The following is a 26,705-nucleotide window of genomic DNA, read 5'->3' on the forward strand; positions in this document are numbered from 1 at the left end:
AAAAATCAAATCAAATGTCAATCAAGAATAGTATTTGTCCGACTAGTCCATCTCAAATCAATCAATCTGTTGAAAGTTTGATACCTAGCCACTTGCCATCATGATTAGCATACATACATTGACTGTGAAACACAAGTGTCAATATATTCCGTATTAAAAAAAATGGAAAACATTGTGATATGGTAATGTAAGACGCAAGTTCAATAAACGTCACAACTTCAATTCACCTTTGGTTTGACCTTCACCTGTGAGCAAGTGAAGCACTTCATACGAATACGCGAAATTCGTGTCTCGTTTATCGAAGAGGACAAAAGAGGACGAAAAAGCGACAGACAACGATTTGGAGGAGGAAGAGATCGGCGAACAATGGAACGATCGATGAACACCGTTGGAGCAAATAGGAGAGAGAGAATGATTCGTGTGGCGACGACGTTCTGGAGATTGCCGATTGGCCAAAAAACTGTGACTTGCAAATATCCAAAGCTTCGACGAGAGGCAACAACCCGGTACTGACGACGACAAAGGTCCTCCTGAATTTCATTACGTACCATCGGATGCTATGCAACATGCATCGGAGCAATAAAAAATCGAATTAATCACCGCTGCTGTCAAGATTGAACCTTCTTTAATCTTCATCGATTATTTTCAAACACGATTGACTATCCAATTTTTTATTTTTTGTAAATTTACCAATCACAAGCTTAGATTTATACTGATGCAATCAATATATCTAATATACTCGATTTTTTAGCGATGCATTTTCAATATAATATACTCGATTTGGTAGACATATACGTATTTGTATAGAAGAATTGGACAAGTATCACAAATACTAAGAAAATACTGTTGCTAATAATGAAAATAATTTCAGTGGTTTTGTTTTTATTTTAGTTAATAAATGTGAGAAACTTTCAGTAAGTCCATCCACTTTAAAATTGTCTATTTTAAAAATAATTACATATGGTGCAGACACACTGAATCGTACGGCAAGACATGACTAGGTAGACTTCAGCTGTGAATGGGCATGTCTTACGTTCTTATCATTTCGATAAGTTTCTTCTACATATCTTCAAATATGGGAATCACTGTCAATACAAGGAAAATGTATCACCGAAAACAATCGAGGGAATAAGTTTTGGTCTTAGAAAGATCAGGCGTGCTAGCGTTTTTTACATGTGCAAAACTATAATAGTAATTATATGTATAAAAACGGAAGGGGTGTATGTGGGTATGTGGCGAGTGCATCGACAAATATAGATTAAAAAAAAATTTAGAATTATCAAGAGTTATTAAATCGATTTTGATCCCGATATTTCAGTTCCGATTCCCGATTTCTATTTCAGTTCCGGTTCCGACTTCAGTTACGATTACGACGATAATTGTAGTTGTTTTTTATTATTATTATACATATGCCGCGTAACACTATGTGTGTCTGGGCCCTTATTCAATTGCACACATCTTCGTTATTTTGCCTACTGATCTCCTTTGAGACTTTTCTGACATCTTCCAAAATATCTTGGGTACCATTTGATTACCTCTCTTTTTCATTGTTGTCAAATTGTCTACTTCGTCCTCGTTCGAATCTTTCATTGTATATTTTCACTCTCTTAGGTATTGTTGTCGTATATTTCGTGTAATATTCTAGTCAAACGTCCTACCTTTCATCTTTTCACACCTTTTTGTTTACTATTCAAATACTTCTCTTGTCTATCGTGTAATCTTCTCGTCACATATCCTACCCATTGTCATTCCAATCCCATCACCCGCTTCACTATGCTAGATACTCTAGTATTATCTCACATCCACGTACGTATTTCGCTTCGTCATCCTTTTACACCGACAGGCAAATTAAGTTGTATTATACCAAAATTTAATGCAAATGCTATCTGTAACTAAGTAGATAATAATAATGTTGCAAATTAATGTATAAAGTCACGTCATACAAATAAAATACATGGTAGTACCAGTGACATATAAGCGAGCGGACATTCAACCGGTTGAGTGCTGGAGAGCCTTTTGAATCTGGTCAAGAAAATATTGATATATGTCAGTGGACAAAAACTATCAGAATCGACAATTTACAACGCCATACACACACACGAACACGCTCGCGCACAAGTAAAGGCCAATGTTGTAAAACTGGTTTCGGACAGAAGACAGCGGAAACTGATCGGGATTGGACCAGAGCTCGCACGCAGGTAATCTCCTCACGCTTTTGACATTTAAAGTAGGTGGCAAGTGAAATTCGTATCGAACTCCCAAACATACCTATACAAAGCAGTGCAAGATACGTATGTATGTACATATGTACGTCTGGAATTAACAGCATCCGTTTTGAAATTGGATGCTTTTTTGCACGGACCAAAATTAGATCGAAAAAAATCCGAGAATAAAATAGGATTTTTTTAGGACGATACGCCGCATTAGCAGGTTGTTGCGAACCGGTCGTGTTGGAGCAATCAAAAGCAACAACATCAACAAATCAGTCGAATATCCTGCGACAATTGCGCAAAAAATGCAAAAAGAACACCTACCGGTGCTTCACCATTGCCGTTTTCCTTGGACGTGTACGTGCCGTTCTGAGAATTCAGAATAAAATCAATATCAAGTATGTGATGCATGTTTCGATCGAAATCATCCCATGCAGAGGAATTCTGCAACATTCCCAATATGGATTTCGCTTAACTTCAGCTCCAAACGTACCCAAGGCAATGAGTTTTTAATGCATCCACAAACCGCAGCAGAGTCTTGACCGCAAAATGAAGAAGTTCAACTTTCATATTCAAAATAGACATCGCTGCTGATTGTGATCTTGCTTATTCAAATCGCTCGGATCTGCATAGCCTTGCTGGCGAGGAATTGATACGCGAGCCACGTATTACACAGGTTCGAATTTATTATGGGATTTTGAGACTTGACACACACACACACCCCAAGTACAAATTCGATTTAAATACAATGAAAGTGAGTAAAAAGTAAATGTTTTATTAGTGGAATTATGCTCGGAGAGGGGAGTTAGGCAGGTGCTACCTGTCGTTGGATCAAGATGGCGGTCCAATCCGCAATCGGATCACGATTTTTGCCAAAACAATGGCCAAGCAAACGGTCGACGACAAAAAGTGCCGACCCTGGCTGAGGCCAGGATATCATCCTGCGATCCTCGCTTCGATATCCTCATTCCGTATGGAAGATGCGTGTCCGTTTATAATTTCGCTGCACGCGCGCCATAACGCTATTTTTCCACCTAACGAAGATATATGAATGGACGATGATGATGATGATGATGTTGATATTGAAAAACAACAGCACCATACTCTTAAAAACCAACGGGGAAACTATGACGAGTGCTACAGACGTTTCATGCAAAATAAATAGACCAAACCTATCGAACCAAGTCAATTTTATAATACCCGTGCAAAAACGCAGGAGACTTCAACGCATAATATTTAATTATGTTATTTTCAATATGAAAAAAAGTGACTCATGATGCGATTTGATTTTTCAAATAATTATACGACTTATCGAACCGATTAATCACTCACAGACTTTTCCAATAGTTCGAGTTACAAACTAAGTACGTCGACGATTTTTACATAAAGCGACTTTTCCACGCAATTAATTGGACAATTTATCGAAATGATTTATCGTTCTTAAACTTATAAAGATAAAATAGTAGATAGAAAGTTTTTCAAGGACTTATTTAACAACAAAACCTAGATTTTAAGCTTCATTACAATTAAAAAACTTTGTCGATTAAACCCGCTCTAAAATACAGTCAATCGTTTGCTAGCAATTTTAAAAATGTGAGATCAATTGCTAGCAAGTAATTATTTTTGTTATAATTACTTGTGATCGAACTGCTTCTTAAATAAAATAAATAGATAATCTCACATTTTAAACCTGCTAGCAAACGATCGTCTACATATTATATATATATGTATATACTCTAGAGCAGACACAAAATTTTGGTTAATTCTTTTGCCTATTATTTAAATAAAGCAATTTAAAAAAATATTTTTGGAATTGGATAAAATCTAGCTATGATTATAAGTATGACGCTACATATAAGCATAAAATGTTTTGGCTTTTAATAAAAAAAGTATTACTATAAGCAAAAAATGATTGAATATGTATAATAAAATGTAAACTACATAAAAGTGACTCCACCGTGTATGTAGTACATTTTTATCTGCATACAATAAGTTTACATTTTGATATTTATATGCAATCTTCCATAAATTGTAGATCCCATAACATTTAATTGCGCAACTTCACACTGATTAATCTCAAAGTTTGCGAACGCGCGTGGGAAAAAAATGAAAACGTTTCGCGCCGTACAATAACCAAGTTTTATAATGAAAATAATATGTTAATTCGACGTCGTTAAAATAATGACAGCCAATGCATACATAAAATAACAAATTTGATACCCACGCGCAATGATTATTAATAATAATTGAAAAGCCTGTGGGTTTCGCACTCGTCATGCGAATCTCTCGATCCGTCGATCGAGATTCGATAAATCGAGAGCGGCCTACGTGCGCAGAAATGCATCTCGCTGGAAGTGCATCTTTTTTAATGAAACCGAAGACACCCGTAGAAGGATCAAGAGATGAAATCATCATCATCGCGTGGGAGGAGGGAGTGTGGCCTCGCGTCATATATGGAATGCGATACACGACCTCATGTACCGAAAAAACCAATAACTCTTCGCTTCACCCCCTTTTTGTATTTGTTTTCAGAACACGAGAGCCATTGGAATTTTTACGCTTGAAATATGCATCGGCTTTGGAATATTGACGGCTATCTGATGCACTTTATTAGGATCAATGCGATCCTCAAAATGGAGTTCGGCTCTAGGGTGCGATCATCACGTACGTTTGGGAAACGTTACCCTTCGTATAATATGAAGGACGAATCCATAGCATTATACATATGTATGTGGCTTTTCTCAAAATTTCTTCACGTATTTGAAGCAAACCGGAAAGCTAGCTTTTTATTATTGAAAATGACACAAACAGTACACTAACTCTGAACGACTTTTAAGTTATAACGAATAAGTCAACGTATGCTTGCATGGTCATTTGCAATTGAGCTTTCAGTTGTATCCAATCCTTGATAAACATGTTGATATGAGAAACAGGTTGTATACAATGACAAAAAAATAAAACATACATGTATGTTTGAGGCTTGAACATTTAAAAAAAAATTACATGCATATATGTATATAAAAAAATGCATACAATTATAATTAAGCACTGACTTTAATTTGAAACGTAATAATTCTGGAATTTAATAACACAAAAAATCATTTGATTTCAATATATACAGTTATATTATTTATATATTCAATATATACAATATATAAATAATTAAACTATTAATTCAAATTTCAAATTGCACTATAAAAAATCTAAAATGACTAAATATCGTTTTAATAAAAACGCTTTTTCGTAAGGTTTAAAAAGGGTTCAAAAACGTAAAACGGAAGATAACTTTCGTCTAAATCTAGTCCAATTGATTTTTTTTAGTAATTTAACGTACAATTATTCAATCATTTATATTTTATCATCTGTCTACTATTCATAATCATTTACCGCTCGAAAAAGTAAGTTCAGATTAAAAAAAATACAGATATACATATACAAAAAATATAGATATGTATTTAAGAATACAAAAATACAATCGTATTGAAATATAAAATCGGCCTAATTTATTTGTGATTGAAATTCACTAGCTAATTAATTATACGTATTTTAAAGCAATAAAAATTCACATTCAATAGAAAAAAACAATTAGCACAATAATACTAGACTTTCAGTTAAAGACTGTAATAAGCTTATTGTAAAAAACTAAATGTATGTAAGCTTATTGTAAATCATATTAACAATTAGATACAACATAACTTCTTATTGAATACTTATCTCGCAGATAAAACCGACTGAGGAGATATACTTTTAGCCGTGAAATGTCAGATTTGACATATTTGGCCAAAAATCAATATATATCGTGTATTACATTACATGAAGCTAGACGCCAAATTTGAAATTTATATATACATACGAGAGTTAAAACTATAAATATTTAAATATTAGAGACAACGAGAACCTATAGAGCAAATTTTATAAAATATAGAGTGAATTATAGGCGTTTAAACAATTAAAATCTGAAATAGCATATCAAGGCGAAAAGGTTGAAGATAGATTATGGTAGCCTTACGTACCGTCATAAACGTCACCGTATCCGAGATTCTGGATATTTGTTACGCATTGTATACGATATTTTATCTCCAACGTAATGGCAGACGATACATTTACGTATATTGATGACCAAAATGAGCAATATGGCAAAGTATGAAAACGATCGGATAAGAGATAAAAATGACCACTGACACGAAAGCCATGTGAAACGTAAAGGAGGTATGTAAAAATTGCGCATTTCTTCAAACGCTCACACCGCACAAACAAGATTCAACCAACAAAATCATTGTCATATTCGAATTCAGTGAATCAAACTTTATAAAGAATAATTAGTCTCCGCTATTTTTATAAATCATTCGAAATAGTCGATTGATTATTCAAATCAGTTCGAACTTTACCGGTTAACCGGCCAAATAGACTAAAAACAATGCCAACATATGATATATCAACCGAACGCATTACAAATGCAAACATGAATCAACTACATATTTCACAAAATTTCGCACGGAGAAAGTCCACACACGTCGACAATCGATGGATCGATACGATTTATTTTCGAAATTCTAAACACCGACCGACAAAGAAAGTGGCCGAAGAGAGGAGAAAGTGGAGGCCTCGGAGGAAATTAGAATCGGATGCACTATCAAGGGGGGAGGGGGTCGGGAGGGGATTATGCAGATTTCGACCGTGTTAAGTGTTACGCCATGTTGCGACACGGTTTCGTGTCATTCGCATGCGTTGCGTCGCGCGTTCGATTTCATTACCGCAACGACCTCCGAGTTCATCACTCCATTATCGCCAGGCGTTGCCATATGCCGAGACTGCCAATAACAGTGTCTGTGTGCCATTGTGTGCCATTGCTGGCCGAAGAGCGAGCCCCTGACTCATTGATATCGGTCGTTTGTCGTGAGCGTACTATAATGTGTATCTGCATATGTACATAATGGTACGTGTGTGTGTGTGTGTGTGATTTCGAATTTGGGTCAGGGATGCGCCGGTCGAGACATGCACTCTTGTCGCAGAGTCAAATTGCAAACGAGGTCTCTCCCAATATTTGCGGTTATTAGAAAACCATTGCGGCAATTGTGAGTGTCTCGTAAAATCGACGCGTTATTTTATTATCAATTGAATAAGTAAGTCACTTGTGGGCAAGTCTTCTAGTTTTGAGCATTATTTAAAATTAGTGTTGTACACGATGACATATCATCGCATGGGTGTTGGCATATTAAGTTATTAAATAAAAAAAAATTAAAAGAAATGTGGCGTCGATCCCCACACGGTCAAATTTTTTTCATATACCTTTTAAATATATTTAATTTAATATTTATATTTAATTGTTTAAAATGGTAAAAACTAACTACATATAAACAATATAGAATACCGGTAGAAAAATTTATTAATTAATTAAATAAATTTTCAATACATGGCGGTTAATTCTCAACCAAGCGGAAAGATTGGCATCGGTTAGTATATATAGAAGTTTTTTTCTTGTTATTATTAGATGTAGGATAGTCACAGTGCTATCCATTGTTGTAAATCCTTTGTAAAAAAGGTTCGGCAAACCTTTAACAATGCATTTACAACCTTTGAACAATACGGGGCACCTTCTGGGTCCGGTGACTAGTTATCATATCGAATACGCTTTAGCAGTGACGTACATATGTATGTCGAATCGAAACGACTATTATAGTACGGCGAGCGTTATCTCGGACAGACAGACAGACAGTGATATTATATACATTTAAATTTCGCAAATTTTTATTTATATTTGCATTCAGTAGCCCGTTTTACTATTTAACCTTAGTGGTCCATCCATTTTGTCACACCTCTTTGGAATCACATGCAATTTTTGAATCACATTTACAAAAATTATACTTTTCTTTATGGATGACCCCCTTTAGATAGATATGTTATATAGAAATACAGAGTGGGTAGCATATTTATATCAAAATCAACATGTTATGATATCTAATTTGCGAGAAACAGGATAGGTTGCCAATTTGTTGGAACTGTTTCAACAATTAAATCAGATAAATTTTCAAACTCCGATAGGAACTGGAGTCCAAACATCCAAAGTCTGGCTAGCTACACCGGGCCAAGGAATGGACCCATGACACAGTTGAAAGCATTATACGTTAACCGCTGAGCTAGGTTGCTGGTATTTGAATTTGAAAGAGTGTTTATTCCATTTGGAATACACAATTCTGAGCAAATTATGAGAAGAACTTTGTTATACTTAACATTTTGTACTCATATCTCAAATAAGGATATTAATTAATATTTGCTTCATATCACAACTTAATATTTGGCACAAGTTGTTGTGGGGAAGCTGCACTGTTCATAAAGCTATTAATATTACATAATTGTATTTATGATTATCGATTCTATTAACAAGCGAGACGACTATGTAGCAAGTCTCGTGAAAAACTACTATATATGCAAATTGAAACAGGAAGTGTTGATTGATCGGCGGATACGCAGTCTTTCAGATTATTCGAATCAAATATGCAAATATACAGAATGCAATTTCCATTTGAAAAAGTGTTCAACTTGTAGAATCGATGCAGACAAATAGCACATTTTATCCATTCAAGGACTATCGAAACGTTCACCCATGTTGGATGTATAATTGAATTTGCTCACGATGCATCGATGCTCTTTAGCAATGTAAATTCGACTGATTTACGGCGACAAAACCGATTTAAAAATAGATCAACCGAGCACAAACAACGCAGACAACCCCCATTATTAATCCACAGTCGTATATTTATTAAGTATAAAACTGATCGACCGACGACATTATCGTTATCACAATCAGCGGGACTACCTCGTGCACGTACCAAAAACACAATTAGATTGAGGTCTCGGATTATAAATACGAGCGAATATCGGTCACACACGCGAACAATAATATCGCGATATTGAGTTCATGTAAACAATTACCTAATTTATCAATTGTGCAGTGTTGAATTAAAAAAAAATTCAAGAGCAATAAAAAACATAGATAATGTAAAAATCGCATACGATGCGTCGACACGATTTGCGCAGATATGTAAAAAAGTAGACATTTTTTTGCAATCGATTTGCTTAATGATATGGCCTGATTTACATCAGTGACACTGTCTATGTCAGCAGTAATAAGAGTCCAATTTAAATTGATCAATCATGTGTTCGAATAAATAAAATGTACATTTTTAAATATTGACTGGTTACATACATATACGATGTCCATTCATACATATATACATAGCTTGAGTTGTAATAATAATACAAACGTGTATACTAGGAAAAACTTGTGATATGAGAACAAATATTTTGAATACTTGTTGTTGACAATTATTGGGTCAATTTTGTGTACTTCGTTTACATTGCAAGATATCGAAAAAATTGCAAAAATTGACCTATTTACGTTTTGATTTGTTGTAGTAAAATCATTTGTCGACTTTTAGCATGAAACTTGTAGGCATAAAGTAGCAAATCTTTATAAATAATAATACTCTATATAATGAACCAAATGTTTTAAATTTAATATGGACAAAACCAATCGTAAGCTTCTAGCAAGAAACTAGTACGTAGGAAAGTAGTGTAACTTTCGTGGATTAAAAATGTAAGGATACTGTATAAATAATGGATCAAATGTTTCGTAGACTTCAAGCAAAAAACTAGTAGGTAGAAGTTAGAAAGCCTTTCATGAAAAGAAAATGTATGGATACTTTGTAAAAGCCAGCAGTATATGTAGCTCGGTGGTTGCGTTAATGTTAACCACCGAAATGTTCCCAGGGTTGAATATAATTTATTCCGAGTATTTCTGTAGTACCGCTGATCAGCCTTGGATATTTGTGACTCCAAGTTGATCGTTCCCTATCAGAATATCGTCGCTGGAATGTGCACATTCAGATAAAAATATTCATATTGAAAACCAATGCTTGTAAACGTAGTGAAATATAAACTGGAACAAATTTGTTTTTGAATTTTTTACTTTTGAAATTTGCTAGATAATCAATTATACGTATTTTAATGCAATAAAAAATCACAATCAATAGAAAAAACGTCAGACTATTGATTCTAATACTCATTTTTGGCACATCGATACTAGATTTTGAGTTAAAGATCATTTTTTGGAGCGCTCATATCAGATAAACGAAAGGAAACCAACAAAAATCATTGTCATACAATATTGATTAGTCTCCGCTTCGGTATTTATTTTGTTGCTCATACAGTCTAGCTTTTTTAAGAATTAGATTAAAAAGTCTTACTATTTGACCAACGGCGTGGACTAATGTTTAGCAAATTATGCTTTCAAGCAGGATGGTCACGGGTTCAAGACCCACTACTGGCCAGACCTTGGTTTGTGACTCCTCGACAGGCTTGGTTTGTGATAGCTGTCACTGTGGATGTTTGTATGAATGCTCAAGTATATTGATTGTATTGTATCTGTACACTCGTCGCTTTGGAGCGATCTGTTAAGGCGAGTGTACATGTTAGATGAAATAAATTAAAAAATTTCCCATGTGTAAAGATGATCCACGTTTTTTGATAAGTACACAAAATGGGGTCAGCAGTGTATAAGGAAAAACCATGCGACGAATTAGTTGAATGGCGCAGATAAGCAGATACATACAATCGCCGCGGATAAGCTAAATACAATAAAATACTTGGGAAGTAAATATAATATATCAAATTTGACCTCAATTGGTCGAAGTATAAAAAAAAGCAGGCTTAGTACATGTGCAAAATAGAATTTTTATCGCGGTCGATTATATCAGGTATCGTTTTGTGTGGACAGGTCATGTTCTCCGATAACGACACTCGACTGATAAACAGATGACGACACGCTCAATTGCAGTTCACGTACGTGTGCATGTGTGTGCGTTTGCAAAAATTATCGCTATCAGCAAACAGTATCAGGTGCACCGTCCGGCCTGCTATCGAATCGTGTCATCGGACACAGCCGTAAACAAACCCGAGCACCGCAACGACCTGCAGTCAACGTCCTTACCGAATTTGACGATCGAACCGATCGAGCGAAAGTGGCTCTTGTGGCCCCGAGCCGAAGATCGAGAGTCGCCTGTGAACGCTTTCACATAATGGACAGAAATAACGCGCGAGGGGGAGGTGGGGGGGACCTTGGAGTTCGATCGATTCGCGAGCGTGACGCAAACTGCAACACTTGACTTGGATTTCGCGGAAAAGTGCATCGGATGAAAGTGCACGAGTGCTCCAAATCCCGAAACGTGCTCATTTTTATTTATTTATTTTGAAGTAAAACTTCTTACCATATGGTATGTGATTCCCTGCGAAATTAACCCTCCCTCACCGATGTGGGGTATGCAAGTGCCCCAATTTAACTATGTGGTTTTCATAGCTATACACACTATATATCTTGTATTCCTAGAACGAACTACAAGAAATTTATTTTGTATGATTTAGGAAAGGGGTACATCGTAATAAAATACATTTCTACGTTCCAAAGTATGATTTAAAGGAGGTAGCCATAAGTCATGTTTTTGACTGTTCACTTGCATATTCTTGTTGATCGATGAATCAATGCGAGAGAAAGAGACAGCTATATTTTCAAAAATGTAAAGGTATTACATAATTAATAATAAAAAAATCGAACAAGAGTAAACTACAACTTCCGTTTGAGGGATGCTTTCCAAATTTTATACATAACTTACGCTTTACGCTTAAACTTCTAGATATGAAATTTCAGTTCAATAAACCAAAACGTTTCTGAGAAAAACATAAAAAACCTCGATTCTCTAGAGTAAAAGTACTACTTCCGGTTCAGATAAAAATATTTAAAAAATATAAGGTTATAAAAATTATTATTTCTATTACATGTTAAAAAGATTTAATCCGATTCAGTTAGCGGTTTGAGAGATAATTGAATTCAAAAACTTAAAAAAAAAGAGGACACCTATAAGGGGAGGTAGCATTTCCGGTCAACTTAAAAATTTGAAAAAAATTTACGTCGTGTAGATAAGAATTTCAGTGACCGATACTAAGTTTCGGTTCGACAGGACTAACGGTGATCAGTAAAACGAAAACGTGATCAGTAATCGATTCTGAGTTCGAATCAGTCAAAATCTCGAGTTCGAATTTTCGCATGATCACAAAACTTCATCTATTTAGTTACTACGTACATAGATAAAGTAAAAATACGAAAAACACGTTGTCTGGCGTTACTCGAGAGTTTTTGTATGTGAGCATATACAGTATATGTACTATAAAGTTGTATATCAAATTGAATAACAGCAACAATACATCTATTTATAAGGCTATTCTATGTTTTTTTATACGTAAATTGAAGACGATTGAGTTGTTTATTGGATTGAGCCTGATCTGACAGCCCTGCAATTAGACCTGCATAAATGTCAAAGCGAAGACCTTGTCCTGGTACATTTGAATAGTTTATTGGCTTTGACTCATTGTGCAATGAGGATAAATTTATATTACATACATAGAATCGCAATCATTCATAAGGATACGATATTTTTACGTATATTGATATCATAACAATACCAAGGTCGCTCGTGAACGCCAAGCTTCAACAATTTAATGCTACTATGAAGAAGTAGCCAGGACGTTTACGTCGCAATAAAAAAAACCGATAAACAACATTTTATGCGAAAAAATACAATATTAATACAAGCGCGTGGACTTGATCGTGGAATGTGGTGTTAAATCAGAGCGGCTGAGGACGTCGGCCTTGTCGGCAAAAAGTAATGGCGGTTCGGTGTTCGGGTAAACGACTGGCTCAGATCGGTTTGGAAAACCATCGTGTCATTTGCCCCGCATCCTTGAGATGGCGAGATCTTGACATTTGGCATGCCGAACGCTCGAGAGACATCGACGCTCGCTCGGAAAAATCTAAGCGCGAAACCCGACCGGGGAAAATGCTCGCCGCTTATATTAATTTTTGCAAAATACTCCTCACACATGTCAATATAACCGGTTTCAGACGTGTCATTCGTATTTAATGCGATATCCGCTATTGCGAGAGACGTACTCGACACAACAAAACAACGGTACTGGCTATTAAAGAAGATGCGATAAGACACTCAAGTACACTTTTGCCTAATTGACTTCCTACGATGATAAACTGGCACGGAATTTACGAATATTCCAAATCGATCCATTACAAATTACATAAAACATCACGCAGTAGATAGGTACCACGAAAAATCGAGTTTTTCTTTCAATTTTGGAGCAACAAAGCACCGTTTTGTGTTATTTCAACCTGTATTGATCATCTGCTGACTTCTATTCATCATACAGACCATACGAAATGTATAAAAGTAGAATGAAAACCAGGTAAAAAAATTCCACATACATACATTGAAGGACTCATTTATTCTCACACTATTGACTAATACTATCTTATTAATGAATGTAAGTATACATATGTATATGTTTTTCATTCAAAATTACATATTTGAGTAGTTTGAAGGAAAAGCGCTTGATTGGACTGAAAAATAGACATTATTTATATTTGTAACCGAAAGAAATGTGCAAACCACATATGTACATATATAAGGAATTGTAACAGAAATCCAAAAACAATGTCTATATGTATGTAAATGAAAGTAAATTTAGTTACTATTACTGGATAGTATAAATTTGCTTATAGACTACAGAAGTAAATGATCTTGAGACGTCAGAAATAATTATTATTTTTATCTCGTACAATGCTTGGGTACTTTTCTATATCGATTGATACAGCTCAGTTGGTTATTGGTGAGAAATAATCCGAGTCGATTTTAGAAAACGGTGAGAAAAATTGATCGATTTGCGACGTCGAAAGAAGCGGTGGTATTTTATTATAATACATAGACAAAAGTGGAACACTATCTCCGCACGGCAATGTCAGTGAGAGGCTGTCGAGGCCTCAGGCTCGCAAGTGTGTCACGAGCCGGCACGCCACTGGCGAACCAGAGCCGTGCATAAAAAGCGACAGCTTTTCGACTTTTACTTTTGTGTGCGATTCTTTTGCCAACTTTTGTAGCGCGCCCACGATAAAAACGAAACTCGAATCGGCAGAAACGCACACACCATCATAAAAACGCACCTAGATTCTGCACGCGTCTATATGAAGTATGAACAGTGTCCAAACCTCTCAAGATGAATTTTGAAACATATCATAAAAAAGCAACGTTTAACTAGTTTAAAAAAGCAACGACTAACCTTTGAAGTATTAAAAAAAAAACACGAAGCTTTATCGTGAGAAACATCTCGGGAAGAAAATATTTACAAACAACTTGATTAGAGAAAAAGCCTAAGAATAGAAGCTTTTTATTAGCTTCATTTTGTTGGATCAATGAATTTTGAACCACTTCCACTCTTTAGATCGCTTTGATATTTCAGTTAGCTAACATTGAAGTAAGCTATTGTATACATATGTGAAGCTAGAGGAGTTCAATCATGAACGAACTCATTAAAACTTACATCGGAATCTTGTGTCAGATCAACTAGCAATCCATAAGCGGCTTTTTAAGACCTTTTTGCAACTCAAATAGTGGTAAAAGCAACTTTTTTCACTCTCATTTACTCTTATCTCACATAAACATAATATTCACTGATAGATAATGTTATATTAAATGAAAAAATGTAGCCGATTTGGATTAAAGTTTATCGACAAGATTTCATGGACCAGAAAAAGTGTGAAAGCCTAAGTTTGAGTACCGCGAGATAAAAAAACTATAAAAAACAATTTCCCCCCTTTCAAAAAATGTATTGTATACAAAATTTATACAAAAATGTATTGTATACGGCATTAAATTTGTAAAATTTACAATGCCATTATTTTAAGCGAATTTTTCCATGCGTATATATATAATACATATACAATATATTGATGATAAATTGTTGAAAAATAGATAATCGACTATTATAATAGATCTAATATGAAAATAAAAATATTTGAACCGCTCATTCTCAAGGCAAATATTTTCACTAGACTATCGTCATGGTAAACACTGAGCAGAAGATAAATAGAAAACATTATAAAAGTGCAAACACGCTAATAAGATACGCCAAGGAAGTGCATTAATAGAAAACGGAGATAGATAAGGACTGAAAATATTACACACATTAAAAAAAAAAAAGCAAATAACCCTTTGAGCACTTGACGTTAATTCGGTTTGTGCAAATTGTGAATGTTCGACGAAAATGGCGCGAGGTTATTAGCAATCGGCGATACGTCGCTCGTATATGCCTATTGAATTAAACACACACGTTGTACGTAGTTCTATGTATATACATATATATATAAATATAGATATAAACTGTCAAGGCGGTTGCAAAAACGTCATTTCGCGACGAAACGTTGCGAAATCATCGCGGTAATGACGAGCGTGCGTGAGCCGCAGCGGCCGCATTGTACAAGTTTAAACGTCAAAAAACAAATTGGATTTTAATCACATTCTACACATTATATTATACTTCTTAATGTGTGTGTAGACTAGTAACGGTCTAAAACTAACGCAACGCGCGAAGATACGCACTATTGTGTCAAGGTTCATATACCCATGTGATAAAGACCAAACAAGGCCACTTTTGAAACACTACGCTCACAATAAGAAATGGAACTGTTTAAAATTTAACAAATTTAGATATGCGTTTGAACATATACATATGTACATTCGCATATCGTCGGCGATGTCTGTATGTATTTAAATATAAATAGCACAAATAGAAATACTCCGATAGTGAAGTTGATTAGCACTCACTTCTAATAAACTCTTCAACTCACGTGACACTTCGCATAAATAATTCGATGAACTCATACGAACGTACAGAATGATTCGAAACTAATTTAATACAATATGCGTTTAATATTTATTATAATAGTTTATAGTATAGATTTGTTGTTGCATTAGTTTCATAGTTTCAATTATATTGTTATTATTTCATATTTATTAAGTATATTGTTATTATTTCATAGTTATTAAGTATATTGTTATTATTTCATAGTTATTAAGTATATTGTTATTATTTCATAGTTATTAAGTATATTGTTTAATTTCGACTGCCGTTTATTCATAAGATTGTTAAAATTTATGGTAATTTACATCCGTTTGTTTATATGTGTTTATAAATAAATAATTCTATTGCCGCTTTAAACTTTAAATAAAATTGAAGAAAAATTGTATAGCCAAAAATGATGGAATAGTTTTGAGCTTATTATAATATGCCTTATTAAAAATAAGTAAGATACATTAATATAGATATTGATTATTGGATCAGTAGCTATTAGTAGAATAGAACTAAGAAGTGTGTACATATTGCAGACGTACTTAAGCATATAAAAAGGTTTTAAAAACAGAAATTATAAGAAAAATCATCGTATCAAAATCGAGTATATACTAATCTGAGCTACAATTATACATATGCATTTATGTAGTTGAGAGTAAATGAAAAACTCAGTGTTAACGAATTATATATTAATTTTAAGGCCTGAATTTATTTGATGAGTAATTTTGTTAGATTTGGTCAGTAAATATCAGAAAATTATATTATCGGTCGCTGATTTTAACAAACAGAAAATAAGAAAAATAAGCGGTTTACCCACTGATCGTTCATTTTATAAGCAATTTTCCATACCAAAAACAGTATTTCTGTTTGACTTAATTCACAAATTGTTAAAACTTAATTTCAATTCGATATGTCCAGATATTTTAAATATTGCTACCACTTATTTTAAATATTGTTAAACGCAAAACATTATATTCAAAATTCAGCGAAATATTTCTCGAAATGAAGAGGACTTTTGCCACATTCAAATACATATATATAGCTTATATAGTACACTATTGTCACAAGTTACTGACCATTTAATTAGTTGCCATATTTAAATTCTCATTACGGTTTAGCTAGATTGAAATGTAATGAAGTTGTAAATTTCAATAGCATTTCTTCTTCTAGTGCCTTCTCCATTACCCAATAACATGTTACTATGTACTTTGAAAGTAGTACAATGATTTGAAATTGTCTCGAAACGAGTTTGGAAAAGCATGAAGCACAAGTGCATATGTACATATGTATATATTATACCTAGATTCAAAAGAAAACTCAAGATTTCAAATAAAAATTATTATTAACATGATAAAACATCCGTTTCTGTATCAAAGTTCCACGGCTTGTCCTCGCAATGAATATGCCCTATATAAAATCCGTCGTCAATACAAAAATAAAAATACAATACATATCATCCACGCATCATATTGAGCCATCATCATCATCATAATCAGCACGTGCGTGTTCTCGAAAATGGGGGAGGAGACGAGAAAGCGCCCGCTCGAAAAACAAACGGTTGAGGACAAACGCATCGACAATGCATATAGCATTGGCATACGTTTAACACAATTTCGACAAACGAGCAAAACTTCCGATCGTGTTTTCCTTGACAGATATTTGGATATGGGCTCGGAGCCATGGCGGTGAGGCAACCTTGCGTTTGAATCCGATCGAAACGAATGTTAAAAACCGACGAGGGACCCGAAACGGAGGGAAAGGCTCGGGCCCCTCCTAGCAGAGTGGCCCACCTCGAAAAACGATTAGTAAGGGTCCCTAAATAAGTCTCGGTTTAGAGGGCAACCTCTCGGTGTGGTTACATAACGACCCTGGCCGAAGATCTTCGTGACTCGATCGATTTTCGCCCGCGAGACCAATCAGGTCCGGCGCAAATAAAAACTAGTCCTCTAAAAATTCGCTCCGAGCGAGTGATGTAATTTGTTATGTGGATGGAAAACAAATCTAGAGGAGGCTATCGTTGGGTGTCTCTATATACATACATACACATATATATATATATATATATATATATATATATATATATATATATAATATAATAACATAATGTGAAACTAAACAAAAACCGGACAGTACGAAAAAAATATCCGAACACGCCCTCACAATAAAACACACGGCGAACACATCAATGAAACAAGCTTCCATTGAAATTAAACCTCAAAACAAAAAGACTATAAATTAGATATGATTTTAATGTGTTGGATATAATTAGACGTTCACCTCTAAACTAAGAAGAGGTATGTTAATACTAAAATGAGGAACTAAAAGTATCAGCTCAATCTGTGAAAACTTGATACTCCAATGAGATATTCAAAATGGGTTTGGTGCATCCGCTCTAAAATCGCCAGACAAACGAACGAAAGATTAACAGAACGGCAGCTTTAAACGTAATTCTCGTTTTCTCGAATGATAGATTGCACATCAGATGACGGGTAACCTTTCGATGTGCACAGATGCAATTATTAAAATTGAGTTGGATCTTTCTGGCGAGTTTAATAAGGCAAGATTTGCCTGAAAGATTCAACTCAATTTTAATAATTGCATCTGTGCACATCGAAAGGTTACCCGTCATCTGATGTGCAATCTATCATTCGATAAGACGAGAGTTGTATTTAAAGCAGCCGTCCGTTAATCTGTCGTTCAATTTGTCTGGCGATTTTAGAGCGGATGCACCGCATCCATTCAAAATCCAATGGTCAATCGATTCATACAAGGTTTTATCGATATATTGAAGTGTGATCTTTGATCAACATTTCATATTTCGTTCCAAAATTAGATTATTTGTTGAAATAATTGAGCTGAGGAATCTGCATTGTATAGCACTTACACTCCAATCATTGAATTAATTAAATGATTGTGCAAAAAGCATGCTAATTAACCTGTTATATTATACTTGAAGAAGCTCAAAAATGAGATGATCTTTAGTGAAAATGATGAGCTCAATTTGTGGAAGATTATATGGGAGCAAATTTCGAAGATCGGTTCTAAAAGAAGTGAAAATTCCTATGAGTAAAAACTTCGAAACGTAAACCTGATCTTGAATAAGAAGTACATAATGAAGGATGTTCAATTTTATTTAATACCCTCCATTTCTATGGACATTAAACGCTAAGATGCTACACAAAGTACGGAACGCTGTATGCTCGGCATAACGAGAAGAAATAGGAAATGGAATACATGGGAATCTGACCAGCAGCATTGAAGATTAGCACGGGATCGAACCCGATAACCTCTCGGTGTTAAACATAAATGCAACCAAAGAGCCATACTGCTGGCTTGTATTGCATACATATGATGTATGGAATAGAAAATTAAAATATCCGTATTTTTTATCTTTAAATAGCTGAACTCGGCATGCGTTGCAATGCCACAATGACGCATGCAATTCCCGTTTACGTTTGAAGTGATGGATGGAGCTCAACTCGTGTCTCTTTAAAGCCGTGTCGTATAAACCAACTGGTAACGTGGTTACCAACGAACACATTTCCTTGACTACACAATGGCACTTCAAACTTTCGCGTCGGTAAAATCGTAATTACAAATATTATTAAGAGGTTTTTTCCCGTTTTTTTTTCACAGTAAGTTTCCCAGACATGCATACAACAAATCCTGAAAGTTCCATCGTAATCGGTTGAGTGAATTAGGAGCCTATACGAGACAGACAGACAAAAATACATTCAATTTTATATATTACTAGTTGTTATACCCGGCTTCGCTCAGTATTTGTAATATAAACAGCGTAAACATTCATTTGTTTTTTTATTAAATTTATTTGATTCGAAGAATAAAAAACGACTCGTCGTCATAGAAATTTTAACTTCTTTGCGAAGTACCCAACCAATGTTTCTTACATACAAAGTCTATTTCGAAAATATATATTAGATATATAGATTAATTCATTTGTAATAGAAGCTGCAATATGCAGTACGTTGTTATACAGTCAATATATGAATTAATTATACAAAAGGCTTATGCAGATGAACTTGTTTCAAGGTACGGAATACATTGCTTACCTTTTTAAGACATGATTTATTAAAAAATGGTTACGAAAATGGTGTAACGAAGACAGTCCGGTCTATTTTAAGCTCGATAGCTTCACTCCTGCTGTGTGTGGTTTTAATTTTTCTTTTAATCAAGGGTTATATCGAGTATATGTCGTTGATTGAACACATTGTATTGTTGAGAAGTGAACTCTGAGAGTTTGCCTAGGAGCGTTTTCTTTGCATATTATATACGATAGGAGGGAAGTTGGCACGCCGGTCACGGAACGGTCACGTCACGTCACGGAGCTGGGGCGCGAATTGTTGACCTTGGAGGCTTTGTTTTGCGTTGCACAACAGCCTCGGGTATGGCGAGATCGACGACACACGACAGACGTATGTATTTTCCCCAGAAAGGGTTTCAAGTTCGGTCGCCGCGAGGGCAGGTGCATCCGCTGCTGCAGTGGAGCACGCAAACTTGGCCCAAAAACACTGAAATGAAAACAAACGGCAAAAAAAAAGTGCATACCAGAAAGGGTCCGGTTCACCTTGAACTGTCGCCGATTTTTCGCCACGACACGTGTGCCCTGGAAAAGACGCGAAGGTGAACACGCATATGTGGGTCGAACCACGCGTCGCAGCTGGATGTGCAAACGAGGGTGTTTGTATATACATACATATGTGCATGTGTGCATGGGGGCAGCGGCCCTCAAACTTCTCTGCCTTGCAGAAGGAAGTAGCCCTTTTGGAGCTTCGGTAATAGGATACCCCCCCATAACACTCCCCGACAATGCCCAAAGCCCCTCTCAATTAAAGGTAGGGTTTGTATTGAAATTGCATAACTAATAGCGAATTGTACATATATTCGGATGTCCTGTTCATTGAACTGCGGCGAATTTGAATTCCATCAAAAGTTATATTAAAAAATATTTCGATACGTTTTGGCGTCCAACGCAACATACCAATCAAATGCAGTAGCCATTGCAACTCGATGGAGCGCATAATTGGCAAATCTGATGCAGTGCTTTCCAACCAATGACAAGTCGTTTAAGGATACGCGAAAAAATCAATAATGCCGGATAATTGACATGACATCAGATTCTTAAGTTGAAAGATTGTACGTACGAATCAAAACGGTTGAAAATCTTAAGTTAAAATTAATATATTTTTATTTTTTTTAATTTTAAATGCTTTTTATTATTACTAAATTATGTTCACAATACATCTTACAAATATCTATTTTAATAGCTACTGATCTACTGATCATTTTCTATTTTACAATTTTAATTTAATTTTGTTAGTAATCATAGTATTATATTATTCTAATGTTAATACAGTACAGCATAATAGAAAAAATAGCTCAAAAACTTATTTACAATTCTTATAAATGCTCATAATACATCTAATACATAATATTAATTAAAGACTCTCTAAAGTCGACGATCTAAAGCAGATTGTGTTTAGGTAATTTGTGTTTATACCTGAAGGGTACAGACTTTCAACTTCAGTATGAAATTGACATGTCTATTTGTCATGTCATCAAATTCTAAAGTTGAAAGATTGTACGTACAAATCAAAACGGATCAAAATCTTAAGTTAAAAATAATATATATGTATAAAATGTATTATAAACATAAGAATTGTAAATAGGTATTTAGGCTTTTTCCTATTATGCTATTACTAACATTTAAAATAAGATAATACTACAAATTAAAACAAGAAAAATGATGTGTAAAAAAAAATAATAATCACGAGATCAGTAGGTATTATCTAGAATAGACCCAAGATGCGAGTAGCTTGGACCCTACTCGTAGCGTGGCAACAGGTGATTCAACCGTTTTTGAAGGTTTCAGACGTACAAGTATTCGTCCAAGCTACTTATAATAATACTACTAACAATAAAAAGCATTAAAAAAAAGTATTTGTGCGATTTTATTATATTCTGCTTCCTATACCTAATAGTTTTATGACATCTTTGAAATTATAGATTTACGTTTACGATTTGTAATTGCTTACGAATTAAAATATTAACAATTAAATATATTTTTTTTTCAAATATGAGGACATCTTACATAAATAGGCTACGAATCAAAAAGTTTTAGTTCCACTGCTCTAATAAATGCGATTCATCTTACAATTTATTTATGTAAGATGAATCGCATTTATTATGTTGAACAATTTATCAAGACGATTTACATCTAGTAGACTTCTTCTGCATATATACGATACAATCAAAGCGAATGAAGAACTGGTAATAAGTAGTAGGTATTATAAGTTCAAAATATTTTAATCGAAACGTTTTCTATCGAAATACCTACAAATAGACCAACCAAAAAACTGATCTTGATGCAAAATCATTGTTGCGATCTGTACGATCGATGAATCAAATAGATAATGGCTCCATATGTAGGCCGCTTTAGATAAAACCCGCTTACTATTATATTATATCATTGCGATGATCCCGGAAGAGGGCATTATTAATGCAAAAAACGTTTACTTGCTCTTGGCTGCGGCTTGTTTCAATGATTCCTTTGAAAGGTACCGCTAAAAATATACATACGTATAAGCCCATAACTTGCGTACAAAGGAGTAAGTTCGCTTTAAATTCAAGATTCATATTAAAAGAATGACTAATGATAAGAAGAACAACATATACAAGATACAGATCTACTTGAATGAAACCATTGTGACGTACAAAATCGGATTACAGAGAACTAACACTGGATAGTAACGTGCAGGTATTATACATACATATAATAATAATAATAGGGAATTAGAGTTCAAAATCAATATATACTTTATATACGTTAACATCTGTTTAGAGTTAATGTAATGCCAAAATCCATACAAAACCATTTCAATGGAGCTATTTTTAAACGCATTCTAATTCCACACACAGTGACGTCACGATTCTGAAGGGTGAACAGTTGCACAAGGGATGCATTAGCAAATCCGGAGGGATGGACATTTATTTACACACAATTTAACTGTTACACATTACGGAAATTAAAAATCGATGAAGTAAAAATAATAATAAAAAGCTCGACATTGTTAACACTTGAGCGGTCGTCTTCGAAAGTGCATTTTTTGTGCATCTTCCTACGCCACATATCGAGAGAGGAGACGAGCGTGAGAACAAACTTCGAGTGGTCGATCCAAAGGGCCCCCACCAAATGGAATGCATTCGATTTACGAGTGTAAAATATTTTTTTAGAAAAATGCAACGACACGTCACCGGTTGCATGCAGATTTGCATGCGCGCTATGCAATACTCCGGAACAGGAAGAAGTGGAGACGCGTCTAAAGGAATCTATCTGTATACGACATTAGATGAATAGTTTGTCTGCTATTTAAAAACAATAATAATAAAAACCGATAATCTCGCGATATCTGAAAGTGAAAATGTGTCAATCGCGCGATACACATGGCAGTTGTGGAAAACATTGGAAAGTCAAATGAGGTCAAACAAATCAATGACATTGATATGGCATGCGCATCGCGTTATTTATCAATGTATCTGGTAATACGATCGGACTCGTTAATCACTATCTCAGATAACGAGCGATTAACTATTTTTTATTGTTCGCACAATTTTCAAACCGTTCAAATCGAGAAACAAGTGGATCAGACTCGAGGAAACAATCCAATAATGCAATCCAATGGATGTGATTCGAATGAACATATGTACATACTTGACAGGCATAAAACAGTACTATATTCTACAAAACTGTGCTACTGTTTACTAGAGAGGTGACAAGAACACGTCTAAATTAAATTGAGCCATTTCTTTACATGCAGAAAGGGAGGAATTTCTAATTGAAGGTTACATTTTTCATAACAAAAGAGAAATCGCTTCCCATTGTTGATCCATCGATGATGACACTTCTATCGAAAATACTACAGTACAATACATACTTCGACATTGCACAAAGTTCATTGATGGATTTGAATTTATACTACTCTGTCTTTTGGTCCTATCTTTGCTTGATGGGTATGAATGAAATTACTAATTAATCTTTGTATATGTACATATGTATATACTAATACAATAAGGAAAGGTAAATTTTTCAATGATGACATATCTTATGATCGTTACATACGATTTCAATTTGAGCTGCATACAATAAATTCCCATTTTAGGAGGTGTCGAAGGAGGAGAGAGCAAAAACACCCACTTGATCTACTTCCTGTTTTTAGTGCCTGATGCAAATGAACACTGAGTTTCCGGCAGTTTGATATATGTATGTACTATATTCTAGCATTCAGACCATATTTGTATACGAAAGCATCGTATTAAGATATCCTAAAATCAAGCATGAGAAAAGCGACGAAGAGTTTGAATCAATGACGTTTTATATAATAAGCCCACTTTACAAGTCAATGAAGTCAAACCAATAAAGCCCTAACACTAGAAAAGTTAAGTTAAAAGTCTATCTACTTAAAAGTCTATTAAGATACTGGGAGTTTAATACTAGAATTCATAGAAAGCGCATTCAAAATTCTAGTGTGCGATTATTAGCCGGTCGTAAAGTTGACTTAATATGCTTTCTTGAAACAACGCATTGATGTAAAAGAGTAGACTTCAGAATAGATTTGAAGCGAGCGCTTTGAATAGGTATCCCATGTGCAAGATCAAGATCTCCAATAGTAGCACGTGTGCATCGTTGCACCACCGACGCATGACGTCACCGCGGAGAAAGCTCACAGAAGAAGAAAAAAAAAAGAGCGAACTTGAAACCATTTGAATGCCACCGACACGTAATCTGGAGACGTAGGATGAGCGTTCGCATTCGCGGTCACCCGAACAAAAACGTAAACAACCGAAAGTAAACAAGTTTGGAGTCGTCGCGGTCGTACCTGAAGACACCGATCCATTTTCCGACTTGGGAGTGTTGGGCGTGTGAGGGAGCGACATCGGGGGAAGCAGCAGGGGCAGGGGTAGCATCGGCTGCGGGGGTGGACAGCCCAGCCCTTGTTGAGGATGTTGAGGGCCGTGGTGCTGGTGTTGGTGCTGGTGCTGGTGCTGGGGGACGACAGGAGCCACCTGAGGGGGTGGCACAGCGCACCCCATGGCCTCCTCGTAGCCCCACAGGTCCAGCTCGCCGTACTCAGGAGATCCGAGGGACTCCGGAGACATGACCATGGCCGGCGAGATGAGGGCCGAGGAGGAGGTGACCTCTGCGGAGCTGTCCTCCAGCATCCGCAGGGTTTGGAAGCCGCCGTTGTTGGACCAGCGGCGCTTCATGGTGCCGGTCACTTTGCACTGAAGTATGGTGGAAAAGGCACTGTACTGGTCACACCGGTCACTGGTCACTGAACGCACTGTGTCACTTGGTCACCAAACACTGGTCATATCGATACCGGGTCGGAACCGGTGCGAGCGCACCGAACCGGTCGCACTCCGGCGCGGGAGTGCGAACGCCGACCGAACCCCCACCATCGACCGGTTCGAAGCCCCCTCTATCGACCCTCCCCACCCCTCATCACCCCTCGTCTGCTCTCGGTCCCCCCCCCCTCCCCCAGTCATCTCCTCTCCCCCCTCGCACCTGGACACGCGGGATGCGCAGGCGACGCTGCAACGCGATGCAACTGCACTGCATACACACACACACACACACACACACACACACTCGTACGTTCGAGTTTCATTCAATTTCGACGGTGTTACTACGATTCAACGATGACGATGATGATGATGATGATGATCGATGTATATTAATCAACGCTGTATAATGTGTACGTATGACTCGGGTAATGTTTTATAAATATTACCCGATTTGTCGGTAATGATATTAATGCGTAAAAAAATCAATGAATACTCATTTTTTTTTATTTTCAGTAATAGTGGACGGTAATAGCGTCGATTTCTATGATATTTTAATGTAAATAAATTAATTGTGTGGATTTTTTTATTGAAAATAACATATATAGAACTACAATTTCATTGATTGCGTATTTGTCAATGGTGATGATTTTTTTTTCGGAGAAAATTTTTGAGTGTCGTACCGTATTCTGATGTATAAATTGTGCAATGTGTAAATATTACTAAAAAATATCCAAATACATACATAAGCATGAGTAAAAAATGCATATTTTTAAAGGATTTCCCACAGTCGACCTATTGGAAAACTTGCGTCGTATCAAAGAAACGTTAGATTAAAAATTTCATCGCTTTTGAGTAATGTCCTGTGTCTTCAACCAATCGATTTATCTCTATATTTTATATTTTTTTATATTTAATTCTATATTTTTAAAATAAAATAATTATTGTTGAATCTCAATAGTCACCTATTACAGTTTAATTAGGTCAATTATGATAATTAAAGCCCGGACCCAGAGGGTGCCGCGTATTGTTCAAATGTTGTAAATGCATTGTTAAACTACTACGATTGCTCACAATGATCAATTTCAGAAAATCGTCATATTTTTCATAATCCCGTTATTATTTTGAATATAAAAATTGTCGAGAACTTTCTTGGGTATCTTATCTTCGTGATAAACACAAAAAATGCTGAAAAAATAGCTAAATTTTATTAAATCCAAGCAGGCCAAAATGACATAATTCTTTTGATATAAGATGTATCTAATCAAATTTATCATACCTACAAACTTTTATCTGTTAATATATTGAATTCATTTCCGTAGTGTTTGAAGTAAGCAAACTCTAAATCTCAACTCCTATTGGTCGAAAATTTTTGATTAGAAGATCTAT

At 35.4% G+C, this 26,705-nt stretch overlaps 1 protein-coding gene across 1 annotated transcript in view; it reads right to left on the reverse strand.

Moving 5' to 3' along the window:
- Positions 1-25,238, reverse strand: part of LOC143921460 (ecdysone receptor-like) — a 52,295-nt gene extending 27,057 nt beyond the window's left edge. Inside the window, exon 1 of the mRNA XM_077444781.1 lies at positions 24,851-25,238. Coding sequence (XP_077300907.1) covers positions 24,851-25,238 — 388 coding nt within the window. The remainder of the gene's footprint in view (positions 1-24,850) is intronic.
- Positions 25,239-26,705: the final 1,467 nt, after the last annotated feature.

This window comes from Arctopsyche grandis, chromosome 13, assembly GCF_051622035.1.
Source record: "Arctopsyche grandis isolate Sample6627 chromosome 13, ASM5162203v2, whole genome shotgun sequence".
NCBI lineage: Eukaryota > Metazoa > Arthropoda > Insecta > Trichoptera > Hydropsychidae > Arctopsyche > Arctopsyche grandis.